Source organism: Ixodes scapularis, unplaced genomic scaffold, assembly GCF_016920785.2.
Source record: "Ixodes scapularis isolate PalLabHiFi unplaced genomic scaffold, ASM1692078v2 PGA_scaffold2__306_contigs__length_199485367, whole genome shotgun sequence".
NCBI classification, from domain to species: Eukaryota; Metazoa; Arthropoda; class Arachnida; order Ixodida; family Ixodidae; genus Ixodes; species Ixodes scapularis.
In genome coordinates, this window is record NW_024609857.1 from 21,851,821 (window position 1) to 21,876,835 (window position 25,015).

General features: G+C 47.3%; 1 protein-coding gene across 2 annotated transcripts in view; it reads right to left on the reverse strand.

The window, feature by feature from the left end:
* Positions 1-25,015, reverse strand: part of LOC115324246 (SH3 domain-containing kinase-binding protein 1) — a 36,842-nt gene that overhangs the window by 8,328 nt on the left and 3,499 nt on the right. The window contains exons 2-11 of one of the 2 annotated variants that reach the window (XM_029984760.4): positions 24,263-24,571; positions 19,666-19,799; positions 16,968-17,049; positions 15,228-15,412; positions 10,857-11,022; positions 9,753-10,160; positions 8,567-8,685; positions 5,768-5,872; positions 4,958-5,048; positions 3,434-3,651 (exon numbers count right to left, since the gene is read on the reverse strand). In XM_029984760.4, the coding sequence (XP_029840620.2) occupies positions 3,434-3,651; positions 4,958-5,048; positions 5,768-5,872; positions 8,567-8,685; positions 9,753-10,160; positions 10,857-11,022; positions 15,228-15,412; positions 16,968-17,049; positions 19,666-19,799; positions 24,263-24,571 (1,817 nt within the window). Of the gene's footprint in view, positions 1-3,433; positions 3,652-4,957; positions 5,049-5,767; positions 5,873-8,566; positions 8,686-9,752; positions 10,161-10,856; positions 11,023-15,227; positions 15,413-16,967; positions 17,050-19,665; positions 19,800-24,208; positions 24,572-25,015 lie in introns of both variants that reach the window. The other variant, XM_040209324.3, reaches the window with a different exon arrangement.

Consider the following 25,015-nt stretch of genomic DNA (forward strand, 5'->3'; position numbering starts at 1 on the left):
TTAACCGGACGACGCGGAAACCTCCTCCACCGACGAGGGCGACCCGCGGTACCGAAAGCGCGCAAAATGTGACGTCTTTGGTCCTGGGCTTACTGCTGGTCAGAGCCGCTAAAAGCTTCTTTTTAGTCGAAATACAAAATATAAGTGGCGCAAGCCGTTTCAATTATTTATAAAAGTAGTTTTTGTTTAGTATGATAAGAAAAGAAACAAATGCAGTTCGTAAAGTATGGAAACAACAAATGACCCATCGACATACCCGCCACCAAGCGGTGGAAACGGCTGTGCATACTAGAAAGGAGTAGTCGGATCAGGCGCCGACACGGAAAGATCCTGGATCTACATGGCGGCGCTGCGGTCGTATGGGCAGGAGGATCCGACCGGCTCCGAGCGTTCCGAAGGCCTTCGGCGACAAGCTTTGTCTTGCGGTTTGGCCGTTTCGCGGTATGGCAGCGCAAAGTAGCTCCCATTCTGAACTGATCTTTACCCCGTGTTTGCTGTAGTTTGTGGCCAATGAAGTGTCATGCCGAATTAGTATTTAATTGCGCAGCAAATGCAATGAGAGCCGCTCTGGCTGCCCGCTGCATACAGCCTATGCAGAACACGCCTTAGTGGTGCCCTCTCGCGCCGTCGACACGGAGTGCGGCAGCCGTGAGCACGCGATGAGCTCACTACTTCTCCTCTAGTTCACGGCTACTCTCAAGCAACCAAGGACGTCATGAGGGAGGTTATTTTTTGCTTGCTTTTGTAATTTTAATTTGCCTATAACTCTTAAAATAAAGGGAATTTCGAGAAAAGAAAAGTTTCACTAAGTTACTACGTTCAGTGCGCTCAGGTTCGGTGCTAATTAAAAATCAGTAAAAAGTCATTGCAGGGCCCTTTAAGACTGCTTACATGTAGGTAGGCGAAAGCCTTAAGGCCTGTTCACACTCTTGCAGCCGAGTACGACCGAGAGAGACAAGACCTGTTGAAACCGCTTAAAATTTCATAGGACAAGGGAACACATTGGCATTCTGGCGCCATCTACGCGGTGGCTCTGGAACTGCATTTCACAAGAGCGAAGGTTTTGTAGGATTTTCAAGGTCAAATGTGCATAATACCTATAAGAAAGGCTCGTTTATAACGCTGACAAAAGTTTTTCGAGCTAAGAAAGAAAAGATAATGCGTGACAGAAATAGAATGGCGCCAGTGTCCTCTCGTTGTAAAAGGTTTCAAGGCACCCAGTTCTAAGAGGTCACAAGAGTGTGAACGGGCCTTCATAGCCCCGCGGGAGAAATGTTTTCGAGTAATGTTTTTACAAATATTAAAGTTTAGGACAGGGGTGGCCAAGCTGCGGCTCACGAGCAGCATGCGGCTCTTCGCGCATTAAAGTGCGGCTCGCGGCTCCCTCCTTTACTACCCCCTCCCACTCCCCTGCCTCCCTCCCGGTCACACAAGCACTTCCCCAAAAAGAGAAATGAAACACGTTTGAAATTGACAGACAGGTTTCGGTTTGGTTGTCTTGTGCTACTGCTACCTTAAGTAGGGTTGGACTGCTTTGGAGTCAGATAGATTAAAAGTAGTTCGAGCTCTGCTTACTAATCTAGACCACCCCCCCCCCCCCCCCCCCCCCCTTCCCTTCTTGCCGCTCTTGGAAGGTTAGTGGTTTTGTTTGCGGCTCTTATGCCAGGTCAGCCTGGCCACCCCTGGTTTACGACAACGTATAGGATGACGTCAAGGACAATGTCCTAGAGTTTGATGCCAAGTACGGCGTCAGGACGACCTCTTCAATGACATCAAGGACGACGCCGAGGACAACTTTGCGGACAACTTCAAGGACGGTGTCTAGGAGGACTTCTAGGATGACCTCTAGGACGACCTCCAGGACGACGCCTAGAGGACAACATCTAGGTTCTGGACCTAGACGGGGTGCACAACATGCGACCTGTGGACATGACACTGCGAGATGTGCTCAAGACGGCAACTAGTGCGATGATGCACGATATTGAAAACCTGTCTGCTAGATATTAAAACCCGCGCAGTTCCCAATAAACAATTTTTTACAGTGGAGCTGTTAAGGGCTAGTTTCCCCAGGATCGTGTCCCCCGCAAAGAAATGTCGACACAAAACTTTGGACAGCTACCGCCATCTATGAGCGACGGCGGCAACCAGACAATCGGCTTGCCGGCCTTGCTCATAGATGGCGAAAATCTTTTTAGCCTTTCCACTCTGGTTTTCACCAGAGTGGAATTTCTCTACGCATTGTCCTAGATGTCGTCCTCAAGATCGTCCTTAAGGTTGCCCTAAACAAAGACCTTGAGGTTGTCCCGAGAGGTAGCACTCGAGGTCGTCCTAAATGTTGTCCATGATGTCATCCAAGAGGTTGTCCTTGAGGTCGTCCTAGAAATCATTCTTGAGGTCGTCCTAGACGTTGTCTTTGAAATCGTCCTAGAAGTCGTCCTTAAGGGCGTCCTAGACGTCGTCCTTGAGATTGTCCTAGGCATCGTCCTTGAGGTCATCTTGATGTCGTCCCTGAGGTCGTCCTCTAGGCGTCATCCTCAAGGTCGTGTTAGAAGCAGTCCTTGAGGTCGTCCTAGACATCGTCCTAGACGTCCTTGAGGTCGTCCAAGAAGTTGTCCTTGAGGTCGTCTGACCATAGTACAGCTTCGCTGGTCTTCCTTCTTCACCAGGGTGGACAGGCTAAAAGTTCTTTGGCCTACGTCATTTTTGAGTTGTGCACCCCTGGTAGGACGACCTCCGGGACAACCTCAAGGATGACGCTAAGGACGGTGTCGTCCTTGAGCATATGATTGAGCGGCGCATGCTTGATGACATATTTTTATGGCCATCTTTCGGGCACAACGACGGCGCATTTTCGCTCAATGGGACGAGTAAGGCTTTCGTCTTAAAAGTCTCATTAGAAAGGACCTTAAAAGCCCGTAAGAAATGACCTAATTAGAATTCAATAATTGCCATAAGAAATAATTGAGACGTCTTAAATCTGATTGCATATTTGAAAAGAGGGTGACAAAATCCATAGACAGAGCAATTTTCATTACAATCTGCACATAAATAAAAAGTTAGTTTTAGAACCAGTGTCTGGCCTTAAGCATTAAACTGCCAAAGATGAGCTCGGCTCATCTTTGGCAGGCAAGTTAAGCTTTGACAGCAATTCAGGGAAGATGCATGCTTATACCCCCAACATGCGGCCCTGACGTCACGCCGCTGCGGAGGCGCTGCTATTGGCAGGGCGCAAGCGCAGATGCTCCACTTCACGCAAATCTGCTTCCTGCATTGCTCACACCTCAGGGGGCTTGTTTGTAACCAGCTTGTTGGCCTATAGCAACTTTGTTTCTTGCCACAATACACTAAGTACATAAAGTCAACGCTATAGCACAAGTGTCTTGCTGCGAGATGCATAAATGGGAGAGTGATCCCTGGCTAACGGATGTCCTACCTGCTGCAGAAGGTCGTTGAACTCTTCCTTGGACACGGAGCTTTCTCGCATAACTCTGAGCTCGCTCCTGAGCTCCTCTGTGGTCTCGCTGTCGATGGACGAGGACATCTTTCGGCTGCGAAGTACCGAGGATGGCGGCGCTGCCGCCGCAGCTGCTGCAGCGGAAGCTGCCGCTGGCGGTTCCTTTGACAACGGACTTCGTGGCACTGCAGTTGATTCTGTGCAGCCGGACAAAAGAGAAGACTGTGGTCGCAAGTTGCACGCGTAGCCACAAACATCGGCACGATTGGGTAAACAAACCAGCACGTGTCGAGGCAAAGGCTGCACGTCACGGTTAAAAAAGTAAAGTTAAGACGCCAGAACTCGATTTCCGTAGCAGATCAAGGCACGGCGCAGCGTTTAGGTATTGCGAGGATGACTGGAACTCAGACTGAATGTTTGTCTTCTTTTTCAAGGAACATGCATTGCACGCATTTCGAACACAGTTTCATGTATCGGATAAAGAAAATCATTTTCTGTACCCAAGTCCATTATAAATGGGTGTCGCATACAAATGACTGATTATTATGGGTTTAGTGCTGCAAGCGAGACTAGGGCCATATTTCTTCAGCATAGTAGGCTCATGTGCTCAGAATCTTAGCACAGATTGCAGTGTTGTGCTTTAACAATTTCATAAAGGCAAATGACAACACAGGCTTCGCTATGAGAAGCTTCCATGCAGTAGGTCTTCAAATTGGCACAATGAATGAAGTTGGCAAGTTTGCGAAGTGTTTTGTTGCAAAGATATTGTGGGCTACGGAGGCTCCTGTAATGACAAAAAAAAACAACCTCTATGTCCACTCCATATAAAAAAAATGACCGCATCTCCACGTGGTGAGTGATGTTGATTGGGGCGAAGCTCTGGTGGTGCTGATGATACTGATTTTGTTCATAGGTAGTGCTAAAGGTACTGATCTTTTTATTGCTCATAGGTAGTGCTGAGTTCCCAGTTGTGTGTGGTATGGAACGCGATTATATACGCATTTGACCGCAGCGCCCTCTCCTGTATAAACACTGAGCAGCTACATGCAGTGTTTCATCTATGACATCCCCAGCTCTTGAGTTACTACCACATCTCAAAGCTCCTACTCGTCCCACAGTCGTGGCCGAGCGGTTAAGGCGATGGACTAGAAATCCATTGGGATCTCCCCGCACAGGTTCGAATCCTGTCGACTGCACAAACATTTTTTCTTTTTTTAAGAAGACAGAATGGATAGCAATCGATGTGAGCTCAGACGCCGGACAAGGCTAGAACCTAAGGAGCTTCACCCCTAAAAATATTGTTTTGTCTAAACCTGCCCAGTTTGTAAGAGGTTGAGTGGCAATTGGTTCTGGGTGACATGATTGTAGGGGCTTGTTTTGTGATCAGAGAAACTAGCTCTAAGGTGCTCCATCAAGGAAGAGTAGGAAAGGGCACTGCCTGTAGTAAATGTGACAGATGTTTTTGATGAAAAGAGCAGGACAAGATGGGGGCAGGCTTCGTACCTTCCCTGGTTGGACAGGCGGAAGTCCTGTGCACAGACGGTGGGGACTTTTGGAGGAGGCCCCTGGCTGTAGTCTCCTTCTCTGGGCTCATCTGCAACAGGCGCAGAACGTGAAATGATAACCGGTGAAGCGAGCAGAAGGTGAAACACGATATAAGAAAGACTACTAAATTACTTTCTCGCCATTTGGATGTGTTAAATAACCCGACTTCGTGCCTAGGTCCGAAACGAGCAACAACTTGAAGAAGCAAGTATGCACGCACAAATTGTGCCCTAGGTACAAAGTACCAGTGGTACTGAGATTTATCTCATAGCAACCCCATAGTTAGTGGCAGGTTAAGAATGCAGTAGATGCACAGAAGGCAAAAAGCGCATGCCGAAGCTTCTTCTGCAATCTTAGCCTCTACAGTTAACCGAGCTAGAACTCGTTCGTCAATTATGAAGGTGAGGTCATCGTCCAAACTTTTAAAGCCACGTGCCTCTATGCTAGAGCGCTCACACCAAGCTTCACAGCCTTGCACCAGTGCTTTTGTGTGAAGCTTCCCCACTTTGCACCAGGGCACAGGCACAAAGCTTCACTGCTTTGCACCGAAGTGCGAGCGTGAAGCTTTGCTGCTTGGCGCCAGTGTGCTCAGAGAAGCGGCTGGCACGGGGAAGCATCTTGTTGGCACAAAATAACTGGGAATTTTGACGACTATTCTTTGATTTCGATTGTAGGTCGACTCTTAATCTCCAACAGATAAACATGAAAACTGCCTATCAGTCTGTGAGATGCAGGACAACCCGCGGAGGGTCCGTCGTCTGAGCCCACCTTGACGTCCTTGTTCTCGAAGGGAGGCTGACTAGTAAATTTGGACTGATTCCTCTTGCCCAGGTCCTTCATCCAGGCAGGCTGCATCTCATTTGGCTCGTTTCCCTGAACAAGCAGAGAAGGCGCAAGTGAAAAACTGAACTGACCTGTGCAAACCTGATAACTGCAACGTTCGTATACATTAGAAATAACGAGCCATTGAACTTTACTGTATATAATCTCGACTTTTGGGTGTACAAACTGGTGACTGCCTGACAAGCTGCTTGCACAAAGTTAAAGGGGCCCTGCAATCATATTTAAGCGTCTACCTTTTTTGCGGTTTCCACGCTTCTTGGGGCTCGGGCAAGCCAGCAGGCACGGAGAGAGTAACTAAATATTAGTGCGGCATATTTTAACCGGACGAGGCGGAAACCTCCTTCACCGACGGGGGCGACCCGCGGTACCGAAAGCGCGCAAAATGTGACGTCTTAGGTCCTGGGCTTACTACTGGTCAGAGGCGCTAAAAGCTTCTTTTTAGTAGAAATACAAAATATAAGCGGCGCAAACTGTTTCAATTATTTATAAAAGTAGTTTTTGTTCAGTATTTTATATCCGAAAAGAAACGAATGCAGTTCATAAAGTACGGAAACAAGAAATGACCCGTCGACATACCCGCCACCAAGCGGTGGAAAAGGCGACGCATACTAGAAAAGAGTAGTGGGATCAGCCGCCGACACGGAAAGGTCCTAGATGTACACGGCGGCGCTGCGGTCGTTTACAGACTGGAGGATCCTACCGGCTCCGAGCGTTCCGAAGGCCTTCGGCGAGAAGTTTTGCCTTGCGGTTTGGCCGTTTCGCGGTATGGCAGCGCGAAGTGGCTCCCATTCTGAACTGATTTTTACCCCGTGTTTGCTGTCGTTGTGGCCAATGAAGTGTCATGCCGAATTAGTCTTTAATCGCGCAGCAAATGCAATGAGAGCCGCTCTGGCTGCCCGCCGCATACAGCCTATCCAGAACATGAGTTAGTGGCGCCCTCTCGCGCCGTCGACACGGAGTGCGGTAGCCGTGAGCGCTCGCGATGAGCCCACTACCCCTCCTCTAATTCACGGCCGCTCAAGCAACCAAGGACGTCAGGGGGGAGGTTATTTTTTGCTTGTTTTTGTAATTCTAATTTGCCTATAACTTTTAAAATAAAGCGAATTTCGAGAAAATAAAAATTTCACTAAGTTACTACGTCCAGTGCGCTCAGGTTTGGCGCAAATTAAAAACCAGTAAAAAGTCCTTGCAGGGCCCCTTTAAGCAATGCGACATATTTGATAAACAATGCAATATTTTCGTCCACTCTGGCAGTCATCACCTTTTGGCAGTGTTTTCCTAGCTAAAGCAAGGATACAGGTGGCTGGTACAAAAGAAACGCCCCATCCCTGGAAAGAGGGAACAGAAGGGACAGTGCAATGCAACAAAAATCAGCTTGAAGGCATCCAGCCTTAATCCTTTGATGCCCAAAACTTTACTTGAAATACTGCAGACCAAGAAATCCTCACGTGGTTCTACAACACACAGAATAAAATAAATCTGATCTCAGAAAAAAATTACCTTTCTCCGTAATTATGTACTCGAAATGTTGATTGTGAGCAACATTGGGCATTTGCAGCATTATTTTGAGTGTAATGACCGAAAGCAGTTATGACCGGGGGTAAGGCACAGGTGCACTTCTCATTTCGCACAGTAGGAGCACTTGTAACTAGATTTTCAATATTTGTGCCTGTTTTTCTTCTTGGTGTTTCGAGGTCAGTGGTGCATGGCATCATACCTCAGATCCCCTGTCAGCTTTGGTTTTATAGGACAGCAATCTCTTGAAGATGCAATTCAATTCTCCACCGTTAAGTGCAGGTATCCTCGCCCTTGCGATAGAGGGCGCTAAATTTATTGAGGCGCGCATGACGCAGAAGAAATTAAGTAATTCTTGAGTTGTTGCTCCTGAGCAGTACTGGGCATCCAAGGTTTTTGAGGCGTGCATGATGCGGGAGAATTGAAATAATTCTTGAGTTGTTGCTGCTGAGCAATACTGGGCATCCAAGGGTTATCTAGAGCATGTGCAAGGACATCTTACACTGTCCCCACCATAAAATCAGCCTCCAAGAACCAAGCCGGGACATTGAGAGGACCAAACGCACAATAGCAGCGAATATATTGCGCATCTCAAATAAATCTTGGACAACGGCGCACAACCAAGCGCGAGCATAATACATACCAATTCCGTTCGGTCGCAACAAAAACAGACAAATCTTTTAAAGTCGATAGGCGTAAAGCTTGCTCAAGTCAGATTTCTCTTGTCGTACACGACGCCCACTACTGCAGTCAGCCAAAAAACAAAATATGGCACACATGAAACGTTCTAACATCACAAACGTTTAGTGATACTCTTGAGTTTCTAGACGCCAGACACCAATGTTCACGGCGCTCTTCATCAGATAGTTGAACACGTAGCATGTGCACACTTGATAGTTGTTTCTAGAATAAACGATACTACCACTGATTGGGCTGACAAACCTGGTGACCTTCCAGAGCCTTCCATACTCTCGAGCACAAGTGGTCGAGCTCCTCCTTGCCTAACCCTCTGGTCATGTGACCTCCCCATTAACCGATCGGCGTCGAGCACCTCGCTCCTCCTCTCCCACCCGTCAACCAATCAATGACGAGCCTCATGGCCACGCTTTTATTCAGGCTTCACTTTTAGGTTTCCCCAAAATGCCAAACACCTAGGCAAAGGATGTTTCACGTTAAAAAAAGTGTTCAACGTCCTGACGTGCGACTCACGTTTTCCTTGCCGACGGTGATGTGCGAGGGGGGCCTCCTGTTCATGGGGGGCCTCACCCTGTTGGCAGTGGGGTGGTTCAGCTTGTTCTCAGAGGGCTCAATGCTGTCAAACGTCGCTTCTGCATGGGGCACACACAGACGCACCGCAGGGACGTCAAGGGTGCCCACCACTCTCGTGTAAAGGCACCTTCCACAAATTACACGAGCCAAAAAGAATCTTCGGTAGTAAGAAAATTATAACCAGCAATCATACAGCCATGAGGGTACAGCTACTCCTGCTACGCACACAGAACCCATAGACAATAAAAACAACTTCAAGTATTAGTCTGTTGCAGGTCAAGAAAAGCCGGAAAAGCTCCTCCTACTAAGTCCTCAGCTCTTTTCACTTCAGCAGGGTAGATGCTGAGGGGAACCGAGCAGAGAGGAGGATACCACTAATCATGGCGAGCAGAGAGCTTTGTGGGCAGGGAGCTTTGCAATCACAGAGCATTGTCCTGCTTTTCTTAGCTGCGACAGACTATAACACTCCTCATACAAAATTCTGCTGTCATTCTTTCACAGAGAAGAAAATCTCAGCAAAAGTAAAAGCCGACATAAAGGCTATAGCATTACGACACGTGGCAGTCTCGATCGGCGGACGGAATCGAGGAGTCACGGCAAAAGCAAGGTTAGGTCGACTGTTCAAGGGACGAGGGAGAGGTAAGCCAGAGCAAGACAGTTATAAGATGCACGGAGAAGAAGATCATCCCAGAGAACGAGGAGGAGCATACCAAGAAAGAAAGGGAAGAGAAAGGAAGCCCACACAGAGAGAAAAACATCCGACAGCTTGGAAAAGCAAGCAGGGTGGATGCAAGAAGGAGCACTCCTTCGAGAAAAGAGAACTCTACGACAAAGAGAAAAAATACGCGACATCAAAGCGGATAGACGAGCCACCGGAGAGGAAGACCGACAGCGAACAAAGAGCCGGACAACGGCCGATTCTCCACGGAGCGAAAACAGGAGAGAGCGAGAGCGGATGCACCAAGGGTCGCAGGGCGGAGAGATGGGCCCTCTGAAGGCACACAAAGGGCCGGAGCAGAGAAGCGACAGAGTCACCCGCGGTGTGCAACAGAAGCCAGAGAAAGGCCTTCCTCTCCACGGAAAGTCAGAGAAAGGGAGAGAGAGATCACCCAGCAGTTCCATTTACCGGAGTACTCTTCCCTCGCGAGGTTCACGGGAGGAGACTTGGGTTCCTTGGCGCCCGCCGCAAGGCCGTTGGTGGCGGCTGCCGGCCGCATCACCTGAGCGTAGGCGTCCGCCGCTTCCTTCGCGGGCACCGCGGGCGCTCTCGGTTGGCTCGCGACGGGGGAAGGGGGTGGGGGCGGGGCGGAGGAAGGGGGGGAGCCCTCGTCCGGGGGCCTTTGGGGGGGCTTCTTGGGGGTCTGACTCGGGGCCTGCTGGCCCCCCACGGGCGGGGAGGGCAGTGACTGGAGTGCGTAGGGCTTCTTGGCGGCGGCCAGGCAAGTGGCGGGGGGTACGCCCGGCACGGCGGGCACGGGAGGGGGCCTACGCTCGGGGGCCCTCTCCTCCAGGCCGGCGGTGACGGGGGAGGAGGCTGCGGGGGCGGAGGGAGACTGGAGGTGAGGGCACCGGGCGAGCTCGACGTAAAGGCTAGGCCAGATATATAGTTTTTTTAAAAGCATCTACAGAGCCAGCTTTGGGGAGTTTGTGTCCGTTGCATGTAGCCTAGATGACGTCGTAGCGTCACGTGACACCGTGACGGCTTTATATTGTTTGTACGCAAAACCCTCGTAAGGTACCCTTCCGTGGCCTTCAAAGTGTGCCTGCAAAAGGAGGTGCACGAAGAGACCCTATGAATGATACGTATTTAGAACGCCTTCGGAAAATGCCAAAGAGACAGTCAATTTCTTTTTCTCGCATCTGTTCCTCGGTGCGGCTGGTGGATGCATTCCGGCGTTCATTTGTTTTGGAAGGGTAGGCATATTCCAGTCACTCATTTTTCAACTTGAAGCTTCGTACAGCGTGTGTCAGCAGACAGGAGACCGAAACACAAATCTACACTCTCTTGCACCCTTTATAGGAAGCGGAAAGAACAACTCAAGTGCTGAATCCAATGAGACAGGAGAAGAGCAACATCTTAAGGAAGCCATACACTCACCACCATCTAACCAGTGTGTTGCTAGGCTCTAAGGACAAGGATGAAGCAACCACAGAACCAACCGACAGGAAAAAAATGACTGACGGCCAGATCTGATGGCGAGGCTGACCCAGCTGGGGTAAGAGGACCCACCTTTCTTAGAAATTTCGGAAGGCTTAAAAGGAGGCACTTTGGAGACCGGCCGGTCCGAGCTGTTGCCATACTCCTGGAAGGCAGGCTTGTCCGGCAAGTCCGGCTTGGGGACAGTCTTGCCTCCGGGCGACTTTTCGGGTCGCTCCGGCTTGGCTGGCAGCGCCACCTGGGCACACATCGGAGTGGGTAAGAATGTGGGGCCAAGTCACAATGCCCTCCTTCGGCTTGCATATTAAGCATCAGCGGGGGGATGCTGCGGTAAATATACACATAATTTTCAGCCAGAATGCATTTCAGCTGCCTTAACAATGTTGGTCATAGCATGGCCTAGAAATCATAAACTATTTATTAACAAAAACTTTTTACAGCGGAGCTGTTAAGGGCTAGGTTCCCGAGGACCGTGTCCGGAACAAAACACTTGTCGACAAAAATGCCTCTGGACAGCTACCGCCATCTATAAGCGACGGAGGCAAGCACACAACCAGTATGGTTGCCGCCGTTGCTGGTAGATGGCGCCAACCATTCCAGTTATCATAGAAGAATGGATAGTTGGGCGACGCGTTGCTGGGAATTCATAGAAGGAACAGCGCGAAAAACAGATGACGCCAAAGAAGAAGCACACGTAACGAGCGCAGCGCTCGTCACGTGTGTTTCTTCGTCCTCGTCTGTTTTGCGCGCTGTTTCCTACGCTCTTATCAGTTTCGGTTTGGACTCTGGATGGGTTAGCAGCGTGCCGTTTCGGGGAAAGAAGACTGGCTGTGGAAGGAGCGGCGACGTGTGCAGCAGCGCGAATGGGTCCGTAACCGCTGCAAAGCTGCTGTCGCCTCGACTTCCACTGCGTCGAGCCTTTCAGATTCCCTTGCCAAAGAAGAGCACATTGCTCGCCTGGAAAGCCGCCGCCGAGAACAGAACCAGCGATGTAAAGGGCACCGGCAGGCCAACGCCACGGACGACGATCGTGCCACGGAGGGCAAGCGCAAGCGCGAGGCCTGGCGACGACTGCACTCCACGCCGGCTGAACAGTTCCCGGGCGCAAAGGCAATGTTTTAGAGGGAGTTCGTGGATTACTTGTTTGGTGTCACGTGCGCCTTGTGCGACAAACTCTGGGTCGCCGGAGACGTATCCACGATGGGCGGCGTGTCGGACAAGAAGAAGCGGGAAACGGGCGCGTGCGCATTGCGGCAGTGTATCGAGTACAGCTCCGCTGGTCTTCCTTCTCCACAAAAGTGGAAAGGCTAAACGTTTTTTTCCTTTAAATAATTAGTTTTGCTAATATGCATACTCTTCTGAAGGATACTGTAAGTTTCATACGGAAGAATGAAATGTTTGCATTAAAAAAAAGCTCGAGGTACACCTAAGCACTTCTTGTGAGTTGCGAGTGCGAAAGCACGCACACCGCTCTTCGCTCCCTTCTTTCGTCTGCGGCATACGGTGCTCTGACCTTGGGCGTGGAACGGCAGAGCCGCTGCATCGCTGACACACGGCACCATCGGGTGAGCGATCATTGAAACTGATGCGCAGCGGCCAATGGGAGCCTCTTCAACGTGCGCCAGCCAATGGTACCGAAGCCGAAAATTCGTCAGCTTTACTTCACTCCTTTGGGATCGGGGAAACTAAGCGCCGTGTCTAGGCTTTTCGAGTGGTTTCATAGCTGGGAGCTAGCTACACTTGGAGGAAGGATTTAAGGTGCAGTTTTTGAGCTTCGAACTGATGACGTCGGCTCGCTCCACGAGACAGTTAATGCTTTTGCATTAATAACTTACTTCTAAAGTTCCAGTGGCACAGTGCTTATCGTCAGAACTGATAGGCAATGGAATTTACCACATTAAAAGAGTGGCTGATCTTTACTCAATAGCCCTAGGGTGATTTTTTTTCCTCGTTTTAATGAATTTCATTTTTACGAGCAAAAAAAAAAAAAAAAAGTCCGGGGACACCTAAGCACTTCTTATGAGTACGCAAGCTATATATCTTTTGCGAATCTTAGTCCACTCCAAGAGAAACTTTTGCTAGGATCTTCAGGTTTTGAGACTCCGAAAAGATGCGACAAATTAACACTGCCTACCGAAATGGCAAGAATCACACTGCGAGCCTTTGCTCGCTCGCTGCACCACAGCTGCCCTTATTTATCTCCACTGAGAAGGCTTTCCCTTGGACAAAGTTCAGAAAACATTCACTACTGTGTAATTTCTCTAAAGGAAGGTCAGTTTTTCAGAATGTTTGTTTTGTTATATCAGTAGTATTTTTAATAAATAAGTAAATGAAATGCCTGTATCCATATTACAAATAACTGAAGGAACTGATGAATGAGGTGGTTGTTGTCAAGTTTATAGAAGGAATAAACAAACAAGACAAGAAACCAGACAAGCACCTTCTTCAAAAGGTGCTCGCTCACCCCTTGTCTCGGTTTTTCATTCTTTCTACTATCCTGACAAGCATTACCAGTATTCTTCAACTCTGCCTTCCAATACCCACATCTTTGCTACATCAATCTTTTATAAAGAACAGTGCTACTCTAAGGAGACTATTGAGATAAAACCATATATCAACTAAAACACACTTTATGAAAGAGACTTAAGGCCCGTTCACACTCTTGCGACTACTTGCGACCTCTTAAACCTGGGTTCCTTAAAACTTCTTAAACCAGAGAACACACTGGCGCCATCTATTGGGAAGCAGTGTAAACTCGGCGGTCCGGCATATTTTTTTTTTATTTCTCGCGCAATATCCTTTCTTTTTTGGCTCGAAAAACTTTTGCCAATGTTATAAACGAGCCTTTCTATGGGTATTACGCACATTTGACCTCGGAAATCCCGCAAAACCTTCGCTTTTGTGAAATGCAGTTCTAGGGTCACCGCATAGATGGCGCCACAATGTCAGTGTGTCCCCTCATTCTAGAAACATTTAAGAAGTTGTAAGAGATCTCGTCTCTCTCAGTCGTACTCGGTCGCAAGAGTGTGAACGAGCCTTAAGAGTTCTGGCTGTTCACCCTAACAAACAGCATGTCCCGACAGTGACCTCAGGGTACAATGCGCAACACTCCTTGCATACTATAAGTTTCCCGACAGAAAGCCCACCTAAAATCGAAAGCAAATCGGGTAAAAATAGAAAGTGGCCTACTTTCAATGCACAACCAAAAAAAGATGAAAAAAAAAAAAAAAAAAAACTTGTAGAAAAGGAATGTGAAGGTGTGTCTACACAACGTTCACTCCACCTCAAAACCTTTAATTGAGCAGTCGCCATCACCGCCAAACAAAATGTCGATCACTTCTTCATGTATGTCCGGTGACCTTTCAAACTTGTTATCGCAGCAGGGGTCTATGGACCAAAGACGACTATTCTTCCCAGTCGACATTTATCGCCTGCCTAACTGTCCTCGTTTCCACCGAGGTCACCATTAGCCCAAGCGGTGCAATTACTAGAAGTGGGCTATCTTTCGGTGTTTTGGGAAAAATACAGAATCGTGCCAAAAGTAGGGGTCGGTTACCTTTCGGGAGTGGGGCACCTGTCTGAATATTACGGTTAACGCAAACTCAATGCCCTTTCACGCTTCACTTCGAACGGGTAGGGCGCAAAATCTCGCTGCCGTTCCACCGCACCGGTATTTGGCGACGGCCCCGTGACTCTACGAGAACAAAAAATTGGCCGCATCTCCACGTGGTGAATGATGTTGATTGGGGCGAAGCTCTGGTGGTGCTTGTCTGCGTAGACGCTGAGCCGCAGCATGCCAAGCCTTTCGTTCGTTTTCACCCATGTCACAAAGAGAATGTGAGGTATGGAACGTGGTTATATATGCGTTTGAGCATATGACCGCAGCGCCCTCTCGTCTATAAACGTTGAGCCAATGCATGCAAAGTTTAACACAATTATATACGCATTTGACCGCAGCGCCCTCTCCTGTATAGACGTTGAGCGGCTACATGCAACGTTTCATTTATGACCTCCTCAGCACTTGAGTTACCGCCACATCTCAGAGCCCCCTACTCGTCCCACAGTCGTGGCCGAGTGGTTAAGGCGATGGACTAGAAATCCATTGGGGTCTCCCCGGACAGGTTCAAATCCTATCGACTGCGCAAACATTTTTTTTTTTTTTTTTTGCTCTACACGAGCACGTGAGCTCACGAGCACGAGCACGAGCACAAGCACCAGCAAGATCGATGTGAGCACGGACACCGGACAGACAAGGCTAGACCCTAAGGAGTTTCACCCCTAAAACGTCAATCCCCCGTTTGTGCGGACGCCGTCGCACCACGCGCCGTCCCTAATGCACGTTCTCGGCGTTGAGAAAACAGTGACCACGAAAGGGTACGGGCAAGCGCCGCTCCACGAGTGCAGAACGCGGACGGTTTGGTGAGGAGGGGGCGACTAACTCACCTCCTCCTTTATGAGCTTGACGAAATTGTCCGGGAAGACGCCTACTCTGCCGTTGAGCTCTCCCTTCCACCAGCCCTTGTCCTCCACTTCCTTGGTGAGCACCACTATCACGTCCCCTTCGCGGATTGTGAGCTCGTCCTCGTTCTGGGCCTCGTAGCCATACAGCACCCGGGCCTGCTCCCGCACTGTGCAAGGGGAAACAGAGGAAGGCCACGATTTCGTTCCAACCTCCAACAAGGGGGACTTTGTTCCCCACAAAAAAACACTTCAAAACAGTTTTTTTTTTTTTTTTTTTTGAGGTGAGGAACAGGCAGTTGTAGGGGACAAACACATCCACGCACATCTTTTCCTCTCTCTAATTACTGTACGTGACACCACCGGGAAAGAAAGATTCGAGACTCGTGCTTTTCTCTTCTTACGTACGAAAACTATAGTTGCTGACAGAGTGAAAATGGTGAAGCGTGTCTCTGACACCCGATCTCCGGCACGTGCTTCGTGTTTTCCACTGAGTTTCGGCTGCATACACGCACTCAAGGTGTACGAGGTGCCGAGGCGCTGTTGAAGACAGGAAGCTCGGGCTGGAGGCGGGACGACCGAAGCACCTCCCTGCCGTTCCCACCTTGTCGGTGACTGTAGTGCTCGTAAGCGGACTGGTGGCTGCAGCACGATTGACTAACACTGAAAGCTTGCTCTGGACGCTACTGAGACAAGGCCTCAAAGCGGTTTTGTCAACCCTTCGATGTGTTGTAACCACAAAAGAAGTCTAACGGGTTATTAAACCCTTTCCGAAGTTTCGAAATGATGCATAAAGTATGCGCGGCCGCCATTAGTTGGTCATGCGGCGTTGGATGTGTGCACTTCGTCAGCATTTGGAGTGTACTTGGACCGAAACCCGTATCGCACAAATGCCGCGTCGGTGCTCGGCGCGAACTCAGAACCGATGGCAGGCCTCGTGCCGGAAGCGATGAGACCAACTAATGGCGGCTGCGCATAATCTATGCATCACTCCACAATTTCGGAAAGGGTGTATTACGTACAGCTATGCAGATATAATTCGAAGGGGCTCATAAAATCTGTTCGATACTAAAAATTCAAGCTCAAAACTAAGGACAGCTGGAGATAAGAAACAATGCTAACCCACCTTGCATTTTTTCTGCTTTTCCAGTAATTTAATTTTTTTTGCACGTCATTAGCAGTCAACTAAAATTAATTCTGACGATTACTACTTCTTAATGCATATACCCAAAATATAAAACTATTTTTCCAACCTAACTCTCTTTAAAAAGCATATTGCGAGTTAGCAATATTAATAATTTAAAGGTTTTCATTGGCTCAGACTCCCATAAGGCAGAAAGCCTGAGGCAATCAAAAGGCTGAGGCCCATGCAGGGTATGCCGATTGCGTACAAAGGAACGAAGGAGCGTGAGAGAGCGAGCATCCAGTGGAGGCTTTTTCCGTAGCTGCACTAAAAAAAACAATGCACCAAACTCAGAAAAGTTCTTCGGATGCACAAGTGCTCGTCTAATAGTAGTATAGTGCCTCTCCAAATGTCACAGATAAGCTACGAAAGAAAGCTGAGTGTTACGACCTAGAGGGGTTAATTCCACGCTTTATAAATCTGAGAAATGCCAGTAGTTTCTCATTCCTACTTCAATATAGACGAGAAAATACATGGAGTCATGCACCACCAGATAAACAGGCACACACACACATGCCCAAACGTTTTCTGAGAGCACATACCAGGTTTCGGTGGCAATTTTGGAGCCTCTGAAGAAGCGTCTGACGGCACTGGAGGAGCGGGCTTCTTCAGGGGTACCGTACCCTGAAAGTCGGACAAAAGAGAGATCTGCATCTAGCTCAGATTACGCCCGGATGGACGCAGCCCCATTTTAGTTTTTTATGGCACACCTGGCACCAGTTTTCAAGCCACGTGGGAATATGTCAGCTTGGGGAGCCCTCAACAGAGTCCATACAAAACGTTTTTACTTTCTTTCATCTGTTCTCAGAAATAAGTAGACTCCTAAAATTTTCATCTTACAATTCAAACTGCTTACAATAACTAATCACTTTGCTTTACTCGGTGCAGAGGTCAATAATTCAACATCTTTCTTTTTTTCTTTGCTGAGGCCTACTTAGCACAGGTATGGTGCAATTCTTGGCAAAATTGGCATTTTGGAACAAGATGTAGCACACTTTCGTTCGTAGTGCAATTTGGAGCAAATGCTGCTGCGCTTCCATCACTGAGCTAGGAATTCATTATTTGAAAGGCAAATAATGGCAATCAAAAACGTCTAAAAAAAAGAAGGCTCATATACATGTCTATGACTGCTACTTTCAATGCCAATTTTGACTTGACTATCAATTTCTTCCTGATAAAGTTTCACAAAGCTCTTATGCAATAAAAAAAAGTGTAATTTAGTCTTCTTTTTTTTTTTTTTTTTACACTATAGAAAATTAAGTCAAAGATCATCTTTTCCTTTTATGTGATGTAAATTTCCACATTCCCTTCTGCTACCCCAAGAAAAATACATGTTTTGTGCATAGTTCATACACCTGCAATCACAATTCAATTGTTTTATCAAAGCAACTATGACAGAGTCAGCATCTATTTGGCTCCCTAGAAACAGATGGACCTGTCATTTGTAAGTTCGTAGCTTCTTTGTACATTCCTTTTTTCCCCTTTTGAGCCATTCAGTTTTTCACCTACTGTAAAATCCTGTAAAGGTGCTCTCCCTCGAGAAATCGCCCACCCCATTTCTCTGGCTAAATATCCAGAACATAAAAATTCCGAAACAACGTTCGTAGCGAGTTCCTGCGGTCTTTTTCCGCGATCTGCGCATGCGATATCAGTTCTCGTGGCACGCAAGTTTGTAGCCGATTTCTGCCTGTTTATCGAACCATGAAACACAAATACTGTATTTACTCAAATGTAACGCGAGTTTTTTTTTCAAAATTTCTCCCACCCACTTTGGGGGTTTGCGTTATAATCGAAACGCCTCAAAATTTGCCTTGGCAGTGTCGCGGCACAGGCACTTTAAAATGGCTACGACAAATCTCGCAATCTTTCAATCTTGTGCTGGCAATATGTATACGTGGGCAACATCCAATCCAATCCAATTCTTGTTTGCGACGTGTTTGTGATTCATTTCGCCCGTGTGTCGCAGGCTGCTATTTGTGCTTCCGCGACTTTGGACTCGAGCAAATGACAACGCGACAAGCTCAGTACAATGCCCGCTTTAAAGAAGTGCAATTCTGATGGCTGAGGAAATCGGAAACTCTGCCGCGGCTCGACGGCTAGATGTGACAGAATAGACTGTCTGAGGGTAATACTTGATCACTGATGGCGAAAGGGACGAGTGAGCAAAACTCATTTTATTTTTTAGAAACTGGCAGGTGTTGGTCACTATGTGCAACAAATAGAGGTACTCTTTTCCCTCACTTTACTCGCGTTACATTCGTGTTCTTTTTTTCTTTTTTTGGCGCTGTGAAAAGTCACTTCTCGCGTTACGTTCGTGTAGATACAGTATGCGGCATCCACAGTCTGCGGTATCCTTTCCCGTGACGCAGGAGTTTGTAGCGAATTCCTGCGTGTTTATCGCGTTGTGAAATGCGGATTTGCCGTGTCCACAATCTGTGATATCGGTTCCCTTGTCACGTGGTTTGTAGCAAGTGGCCCTGCGTTTATCATAAATTTTTTTTTTATAAAGTTTTGCTGTCTCATTTTCAAAGATAGCCCACCTCATGTTTTTCACAATTTATCTCTTCATTTTGGGTGGGCACCCTTAAGGGATTTTACGGTACTTTGTTTCTGCATCAAGGTGAAAATCTACCGGTTGTATTGGGTACAGACACACACGAAAAAAATCTGATTATTAATACAGTAAAACCTCCTTATAACAAAGTTGAAGGAGCGGTCAATATTATTTCGTTATAATTAACCATTAGTTTGTTATAGCCAATGTCCATTTCTTCCCACTATTACCAAGCAAGGGGAATTATGATTGCTTTGTTATATCCATTAGTTTGTTATACCCCATTTTTGTTATAACGAGGTTTTACTGTATGGCATGAGCTTCCTACGAATAAGGTCTGCACATATGTTCCCCCATAGAGGACAAGAGTCGATCACTGCCTTAACGAAATGGGGCACAAGTAATGATTGGTCCTAAAAGCTTCAGTCTGCACTGGGGCAATGAGCATGCTTTCCCCATGCTCAGAATGCCAAAGCAGGTAGAATTTTTTGGTTCAAACATCATACATGCCTCATTATCACTGGGTCCCATCTGTAAATGGCAGTGACTGACTTTATGAAAGAGCAGAAATGTGCATTTGGCCCTTCAATAGACAAAGGTCAACATCAGACTAGAGCCAATATGGCAAGTCTCATCAGAAAGAGCCCTTGAAATCGACCAAGAGGACCCTTCAGCTGTCTGCTTACGCGCTTGTCGTTGGGTGGCTCGCTCCCCTGTTGCTTGGCCTTGATGCGGCTCTCGGGGAAGATGTTGCCAAAGCCTATCCCTTTTACCACAGGCTTGGGCTTGATCTCCGCTGCAGATGACGACAAGTGGTCTCCTGGAGAAATAAGACATCTTTTGTGGAGTAAACACGAACACCCAGTTCGCCAATTAGTCCATTCCTGCCCAACTTGGTGCTTCTACTTTTGCCAAAAGCAGAGAAATTAGCTCAATTGATTAAAAATAAAGAGTACCATCCTTGCACAAAAAAAAAAAAAAAAAAAAAAAAAAAAAAAAAATCAAACAGGAAGGTGCAAAATGGACGGCATTTGTGCGTAACATTGGGTGACTGCTGGTAACGGGAACCAAATCAAGCTAGAACTGTTGATCCTGGACAACCCAAACCTTTTTCTATTCCATTCCCTCAGGACTGTAAACCATAAATTCACGAAAAAAAACTGTTTAACTAATGTCTTAAGTTGATAAGAGAGCTGCGCTCAATTTCCCGAGACATGCGCGTGCGTAATGCATGGCCGTAAAACCGTTTTTATTTTTGTCTCGGCCCTTCATGCCCTTACTGGAATTGTAGAGGCACGTTTATATTCATGATTATCAGGAGTTGGGGGTGTGTGTATTTTTATACAGCCTGAACCTAGTCTGCCTCAACGGGCGACTTGTCTCTCAGCTGTAGATGAACAATTTAGCCAGTGCAGTACAACTGACAGCCTGGGGGTCTTTAACGTGCACCACGCAGTGGTGATACACGACAGCTGCTGGTACGATGCTCATCCAGATCGAAACAGGCAGGGATGGGGATTTAACCCAGGATCCCTGGCTTCTGAGCGCGAGCTTTTGCTTCACGTGCTTCGAGCTGGTGCCCGCTAGTCCACTTGGCCACTGATCCCCCTTATATAAATATTGGGAGCCTTTGTAAAACAAGCAAATGTTCCCCAGTGGGTACAAAAGTATTACCATTTCTTTTATGTTTTCACTTATAGCCATTAAATGGGAGGAGCTGATAAAAGGGGACTGTGGAACTCTTTGCCCTGTAGTTTTGCGAGGCATGGGCGAGGTGTTGGTGACAAGCTTGTTTTACATAAACATTATATACTAGTGTAACGAAAGGAGCGGAGCCACGAGTCGTTCTCCTGTAGCGGGTGACTCACTGTGCTAGCTGTACATTTTCAGCCCACTCAGTGTCGTTTTTGTTTATGAAAAATGAGCTTAATTGCATTGTTTGTTCAGGAAACAAAATGCCACCACATGGGACTGCATTTTCGGTTGTAGCTAGCTGACACCTGCTAGCACTTCAAACTTCATTAAAAAAAAAGCTGCCCACTTGCAACGACGTGCCATGTTCGATAACCACAATCCACACAAAAATTATGTAGTAGACCGTACCCGTTTTTAAATACTTTTTAAACAGCTGCCCACTTGCAACGACGTGCCATGTTCGATAACCACAATCCACACAAAAATTATGTAGTAGACCATGCCCGCGTTTTTAAATATTTTTAAACAATGTCTGCAAATCTGCTTCTTCCCTCTGTGAAAATACAAACCACCACGAAAACATACTAAAAAAAAGAAAATAAAGTAAATGCATAAGGGGAAGAAGACACTACATCGATTCCTCTTGAAGGGCCCATACAACGGTGTTTTGTGCCATACTGAATGTTTTTGTTTTTACTTTTTAGTATGGCTTATCACCGAGTTTTTATTTTGTCACTCACTATGCCAAAGCTAGAGACACTCAGTATGCAAATGGCAAAAAGCACCACGCAAGGGTTTTTATGATTACACAGAGCTGCGAAGTTAGAGGTTGGGTGCTCCCACCATCAGGGTTAGCAGTTCCAAAACCAAAGTGATCTGTCCTACTTGTGGCCTTTTTTTCCTCAGCTATGAGGCAGGAGGACACTGAAAATGAAAGCTATCACACATTCAGAAAAAGAAGATAAATGTTGTATGTTGAAAAAACTAGCAGTGCTTCGCCCGACGGCATGTTCGCTTTGCGTGCGGCACAACAGCCAGTTTTAAAACAAACCCAGCAAGGCAAAACTGATCGCTTTTTTCACTTCACGGAACCTAGCTTTTACACGTATCCCAAATTAAAAATACCAACTGTTTAAAGGTATGTTAATTTTCTTTAGAATACGTCAGACGCATGCCATACATTTTTTTTAGGGGTACGTCGGACGTAATTGGTCAGTTTAATACCTTGGACAGCTGGGCGTAATGAATTGCTCGTTCACACAACACGACTTTAGTGCAACTTACATGTGAAGAAGATTTCACCCCCCCTCACTTACTTTGCAGGGGAGATCAGAAGTTCCACAGCAAATCACTTTACATATTATGAGTGAGATGAGAGAGAGAGAGAATAAATTAACAACAAGACGATAGGACGATACGTGCACTAATAAAATGGCTTCATGCTGAGTCAATAGCTTAGGTGGACGAGCAACGATCTTCACCCCCAAAGTTCTGCCAGTTAGTGGCAAGTCACAAAGTGGATACTGGCATCAAAATGCAAGTACCGTAAAATACCGTGGAAGCACCCACTTCGTACAAGCGCCCACTATTAGTATTTCCCAAACTTTGGAATTCTGCGAATTATGTTAAGTGCCCACACCCTCCAAAGCGCCGGCATCAGCCGAAAATGCTCACACCGTGGCGGCGGCCACAAGACCGCCAGCGGCAATGACAGAGAAAACCATGTGAAAATAAATGTGCCTTCTCCGATTCCATTCGCACTGCCTTCAAAGTTTCTTACCGGCCGCCATCTTGACTTTTACCAATTTGGCCGGACAACAGCCTATGTCTAGATTAACCCAATTTTCAGTTAAAGGCCGACGACCAGACTCAAATTCTGCAAGGCAGAAGACCCTCCTCTCCACGCCTTCGGGTTAGGGAAGCGAAGGATGGAAAGAAGGGACCAAGAGGGGCGGGCGTGGGTAGAAAGGGTAGGAGGGAGAGGAGGAAGCGAGCGAAAAGTGGAAAGCGTGAACTGGTCGTCGGTCTTTAAAGTTGGATGGGTGCTTCTCCAATATATTACGGCATATTAAAAAGAAAAAAAAAATGACTGCACTACTCTAAAAAAAGGCAAATTGGCCAGTTATATTTATCGTATTTTTCAAGCTATTTGCGACTCTAGTTCGCTATAGGCGGCGCCACTCGTTTTCAAAAATGGCGGTTACAGTGGGGGCCGGAGATGCGTGCCGATATACCAGTTGCTGAGCATGTCTAGTGCGATGGTTTCACTGAGCTACATAAATGATTCCTGCTTATACAAGAAAGCTGGGTCACCTCTTTATCCTGAAAACAAAAACGGTGTTTAGCAAAATATTCACCCCAGGAGGCATGTTTTAATTCTGAAACGAAACCAAAACTGACCTATATTTTGGATTTCATTTTTCGGTATAGACGCCTCAAATACGCGCCACATTGAGCCGAAGCGGGCGTTGACAAGCCTCCCTGGGTGACTCCACTGTGTGACATACGTCTGATCCAGACACTTCAAAATATATTGGGAGAGTTCAGCGTCCCTTTAAAGGCGGGGTCTTTCGTATACCTTAGAGATAACACGTTTGTGGAAAATATCAGTGCTGATATTTGTGTTTTTGGCTGTCTTTTCTCGCTCAGATAATTATGTAAAATAATGAACTGCAGGCCTTTTAATTGGTTTTTGGGTATTTAGATGAGTACCATACTTCGTTATCCATTAAATCCTTCACATCTTGTCACAGTGAGTGATCTAGAAATAAACAAATCCTTGTATAGTCTGCATTGGGTAAAATTTAAAATTTTAAACATGTCTAGTCTGCAGACTATAGCCTGGAAAATATGGTTCATGCATTTTTCTCACCGGTCACTATGGACAGGTTAGGTATGGCAAAAGGATATGTTAGGTATGGCACCTCAATGTGAACTGACCAGATACATCCAATGTACCTCTACTGCTCTAAGAAAACTGACTGCGTGCAGCTGACGCACCTCTAAAGACCTGTTCAGAAAAACAGCTCAGTGCCTTTTGTTGCTTACACATACAATGCAGTGCTAACTCGGCGCCAAGCCAGCGCTGACAGTAGCACTGACGCGGTGCTGATTTAGCATGATATCGGCACTGAGATGCACATGTGAACCAGCCTTAAAAGCCGACCTGCAGAATCCTCTTCTGCCGGGCAGAAAACCAGTTCCCCGTTCCTTTCTCCCCATTCCCTCTCGCACTCTTCTCCCCTTCTCTTCCCACATGCGCAGGTCTCTGAGCTACCAACTGCAGACAAGAGGAATGAATGAATTTGGAGTTTTCTGGCGCAGCAGCAACATAGGCCATAGTGCGCCAAGAGACAAGAGGAGGGACTAGCTCTTTCTTGAATGGTAAGGAGGAACTGAGTTTCCCCCTTTCTGCTTGTTGGTCGGCCTTTAAAAAGACAGACAGGATACGCTCGAAACACGTCTCGACTTGGCGTTAGAAGTAAAGAGAGGTGGCCTCGGTTCTAGGGCAGTTCAGCGCCGCTGCTCCAGTACCTCGCAAGAGAGATCCCTTAGGGCGCCGGGAGAGAGCGGCCAGGAAGAACGCACCCGTGACGTCCACCGAAGGGTCCGGCTTGTCTGCGTTGAACTCCGACACGACGCCCGTGGAGGGGTTGGCGCTCCCGGCCCAGCGTCCCCCCGTGCCCCCCCGGGGGGACGAGGCCGGCGGCACCGCGTCGTCCAGCACCACGAAGTTTGAGGGGAAGACACCCACGCGGCCCCTGAGCACCCCCTTCCACCAGCCCTCCTCCACCTCCTCCAGGACCTCAATCAGGTCGGACACTTCCAGGTGGAGTTCATCCTCGTTCTGGGGCTGGTAGCTGTAGGCTACCCGTGCGCGCCTCCGGTTCAGGGCCTCTGTGGCGTCAGACAAGAGGCACCCTTACGGAGTTATTTTGCACCCTTGAGAGGTTATTTACACCTCATAAAATTAGTTTGCACCCTTAGCGAGTTACTTTGCACCCTTACAAAGTGATTTCACACCCTTGCTAAGCTATTTCACACCTTTAGAAAGCTGTTTTGCACCCTTATGAAGTTATTTCGCATCTTAACAGTTATTTTTCACCCTTACGGTGTCATTTCACATTCTTACAGAGCTATCTTACACCCTTACAGAGCTACCTAACACCTAATTAAATTAATTTGTACTTTTACAAAATTATTTTATATCTTTAAGCAGTACTTTTGCACTCTTATACTGCTATTTTTCACCCTTAAAAAGATATTGTGAAGCACCAAAAAGCTCCAGCTTGTGCTGAAGTACTGTGCTATCAAAACAGCACCGTCTACTGAATGCTCAGC